Genomic DNA, 4,216 nt, shown 5'->3' on the forward strand with positions numbered 1-4,216 from the left:
GAAATTGTTGGACTCCAAATTCTTTTAAGTATATGGCACTTGCCTTTGGTTGGATCTCAAGATTCTGGTAAGAAAAAAAATATACAACTGTGTTGATCTCTGGGTGGCACAGTAACTCTAGTGTCTGCAATGAAGGGAGCAGAGAAAGGCCATTCAGACAAACATCTAGAAGTGGTACTAGTAGTTCAGGCCACTTTATACAGGGATCCCCCAAGAACCCTGTGAGATCAGAAAGAGACAGAATGGTCCCAAGTCCTTAGTAACTTGCCTGCTTGAGGGTGGATTCTTGACCGTTTAACCATTATATTTAACACACCGGAGATTAGGTTAAAGGAGGCACGATAACAACAAAAACAGGACAATATTGTGACTCTGCCCTTTTCGTCCATGACATGATACAGTTATACAAAAGGGGCAGTATTTGTGGCATGACATTACCAAGCTATTGTTGTCATCCCGACAAAAGAAGCCAGCTCTTGCAGAAGCACATCATTTCATTAAGCTTGACTTTATCTTATTTAATTGTTAAATTTATATGCCGCCCCTCTCATTGATAAGGTGACTCTGATTGGCTTACAAAGAGTAAAAATAAATAAATATCAAACAATTACAATTTTTAAAAGCTCTATAACTTTGCTTTAGTCTTCTCTAAAACTGCTGTTCATATGTAAATAATCTTACCACATTTGTATCATATTTATTAATGTATTCATAAAGGGAACCATTTGGACAACATGAAATAGATTTCATCCAGGATCCTTAAGTCTATCAATACTAAACATAGAAACATCTTCTTAAAGGGTTGTATGGTATTTACATTCCATTATTCTCCCCACTTGTTGAAACACTAAACAGCATTGCTTATGCTACTTATGATTTCAGCTACCTAAAATAAGTATTGTTTATCTACATTCAGATCATGAGTTGCCAACATAAAAACACACACACAGTATAATCCTTTCCAACTCCCTTTCATCCACACCTTCTACACCTGGCGAATAATTGTAGGGTGACGTTCTGGCATTAGTACCATCTGTGTATCAGGCTTACTGTGCCCTTTCTAGGTAATTTCATATTTATCTAATGTGAATATCACTATGTAGGCACAACCACACATTTTTGAGATACTGCAAGCTCTATCACTTGTTAGTTATACGACCAGAAATTGCAGAGCTGTTTTCTGAGACTAAAAATGTGAAGGCCCAGAAAGTTTCAAGAAAAGCTTACTACATTCCTTGCTTTGTTTTGTTTTGTTTTGTTTTACCTCATATTTCCTCTCCTCCAACCCGAGGCCTTCACAGTTCTTGTTGAATCATAGAATATTTAGTGGGATTTGGTTGCCAATTCATATGTATTATCTGTCATACAAACTATTATTATTCTTACGGTTTATGAAACTATGTTAATTTAAAATAGAAACTTGTTTTAAATTCATCCCCTCTTGAGAAGCGAATTAAGTTAACCCATATTTATAGATATTCAGAGATGCTAAATTGCTACAGATTGTTGTGTTTAGGAGTTACTTTGCATTACTGTCATATGTTTCACTTTAGACCCATACATTCAATTATTTACTATGCTGGCATGGAATTTTTTCTTCATAAAATATTTATTTTAAATAACTATGCCATTGTAAACAAAGATGTCATTGTTTGCAAACCAGATGTGATGGTCTTGTTGGAAAATTTATGTGAAAACAAGTCATTTCTCATGCAATCAACAGGCACTGACTTCAGGAAGGTTGACGGGTTCAACTAAACTGACAAACAGGAAAAAACAGTAAGAATATCTTCAGTAATGATGATGATGATGATATTTGTTCAATCATGTCCAATTCTTGGTGATTCTGTGGATCAGCTGTCTCCACATTTTCCAATCCTGTATGGCTCTTTCAATTTTTTAATGCTCTGGCTGATGTCGGCTTTGATGGCATCTAGTCACCATGTTTTTTTGCAACCTTGCTGACCATTCCAAGCCTAACTGCCCTTTCTAGTGAGTTTGATGGCGTGACATGGCCAAAATAAGTAAGGTGAAATTTTGTATGCTGCTATCCAGGAATATGTCTGGTTTTGTGTGTTACAGTGCTTGCTTGCTTGTTTGTCACCTTTGCTGTCCAAGGAATGCACAGGAGTCTTTTCCAACAATCTTCATTAGTATATATTGATATTATCATTGGCATGTAAAGCAGCTAATTGTTAGTATTCTCCTAGAGATGAAGCTAGACTTACATATCCTGATCATTGACTGTGTTAGATTAAAATGCTAGGATGAAATTCAACAATATTTCCAGGACTGTTATTTCCCCAGGCTTGCTACTGATATCGTTCCCATTTTTTGTAGATAACATGAAGGCATTTAAGATGCTTAAGATTTGTTAACAAAATATGTTTCGCTCCATCATTTTTTTGTTGCTCTTCCAAGTGATACAAGTGATGAACTGTAGCAGCCTTGTTCAACTTTATTAGTCTCTCTGACATTGGCAAAGTACTGGCAAAGATGCAATCATAATATATGTTGAGAGCAGGGCACCAAACTGGAGAAGGCTGTAAAGAGTCTCCTGTGTCCATAAAACCTGTACCTTTCAAGATTCTAAACTATCCAGAAAATCTTGATAGGTGCACAATACTATCTGCTATAGATAGTGCTCTTCTTGATAAGTGTGTTTATATGGTGCACACTGTAGAATACTTGAAAAAATATTACAGTACCTTCAGACTATTGTTCTAATATAATTGTTTATAGAGCTTCTTCTGCAATTGAATGTTAGTATGTCTAATTTCCTAATAATAAATGTTGACATTTTATTTACAAATAACATGAGGTGGCAAACATATCAAATGCGTTTTCCTCCTATTTTCCCCACAACAATAGCACTGTGAGGTGTGTTGGGCTGAGAGTGAATGACTGGCCCAAAATCACCCCGCCGGCCTTCCTGGCTAAGTGGGACTTGAACTCACAGTCTCCCACTTTCTAGCCTGGTGTCTTAACCACTAGACCAAACTGGTCCTCTATAATAATTACAAATTATTCTTTGGTTGCCTGTTGAACAGTTCATCAGGATATCATTTCTGTATTCCAGGATTGCTCCAAAAAAAGTGGCATATACAGAATCTGATGCTGGCTATTCCCTATATTCCACAGATTCAGAGGATCAGGTAAAAAGAGGATCTGATGCAAAGCTCTATCCTGAGAATTTTTGCAATCTTTTCATCTGTGTTATATTTTATAATTCATACAGAGTACTGTAGATATACATTAATTAAAATTGTTTAATTAAAAGTAATATTTATATTTATCCAATGCAGATTAGAGTTTTACATAGAAAGAGGAATGACATGTTCGAGCTGGTTTTAGAAAAGGCCAAGGAACATGAGATATTGCTGATCCACAATAGATAATTGGGTAGCCAAAGAAAAGAAGTTAACATGTGCTTAGAAAGTCCTTAAGAAAATAGGAATCTCAGAACATCTTATTTCCTCATGAAGTCTATACACAGGACAGGAAAGGAGTGAGATTGCGGCTGCATACTCTCTTTTTGTCTCTGCAATATATGTGCTCTATGGAAAATGAAAATTAGAAGTAGGATAGAAAGAGTATTAATGCTTTGGAATTTGGCAAAAACCTTTGAGAATACCATGGATATCTAAGATTTGTTTGTATACAATAGCCATGCATGCGTTAAAAGGAATTTTGAGTTTTTTTGTTTAGTATATTAAAGAACATTTTTAATATACAATGTTTATGTGTCCATTTTCTATATTGCGATACTCTTAAACATTTGATTTGAACCATACAATTGGATTCTCTCCCTAAATAAAAGAACCATACAAACAGGAATTACAGTAATCCAGAAATGAATATTTTTTTGTCTAGCTCTTTTTTTCCTGCCACTTTCCCTTACTGAATACTATAAACAATTTGAAGTTTCATAAAGGTCAGATCCTGGAACTCAAATAATTTTATGGAAGAATGTTTTTATTGCTAGAATATTTACTAGCTTCGAGAATAAAGATAAATTAATGAGCTTGCTTCCTATGTTAGAAGCTGCTCTTCGTAATCTTAATATCTTTTCTAGGTTGCACATATTCATCATGGCCTTGATCGCTGTGCATCTTTGTTAAGAGACATTCTTCAGAATGAGTCCCAAGGTAACAACCCTTTTCTTTACTTGAATATAAAATTCATATCCTTGACAGCTTTCCTTGTGGCTTAAATG

At 35.2% G+C, this 4,216-nt stretch overlaps 1 protein-coding gene across 1 annotated transcript in view; it reads left to right on the forward strand.

Annotated features, from left to right (window-relative positions):
- The window catches only part of CCDC14 (coiled-coil domain containing 14), a 16,844-nt gene that overhangs the window by 1,776 nt on the left and 10,852 nt on the right, over window positions 1–4,216 (forward strand). The window contains exons 2-4 of the mRNA XM_015817597.1: window positions 1,724–1,779; window positions 3,080–3,155; window positions 4,076–4,148. Coding sequence (XP_015673083.1) covers window positions 1,724–1,779; window positions 3,080–3,155; window positions 4,076–4,148 — 205 coding nt within the window. The remainder of the gene's footprint in view (window positions 1–1,723; window positions 1,780–3,079; window positions 3,156–4,075; window positions 4,149–4,216) is intronic.

The sequence above is a fragment of the Protobothrops mucrosquamatus genome, unplaced genomic scaffold, assembly GCF_001527695.2.
Source record: "Protobothrops mucrosquamatus isolate PMUCROS unplaced genomic scaffold, P.Mucros_1.0 scaffold606, whole genome shotgun sequence".
NCBI lineage: Eukaryota > Metazoa > Chordata > Lepidosauria > Squamata > Viperidae > Protobothrops > Protobothrops mucrosquamatus.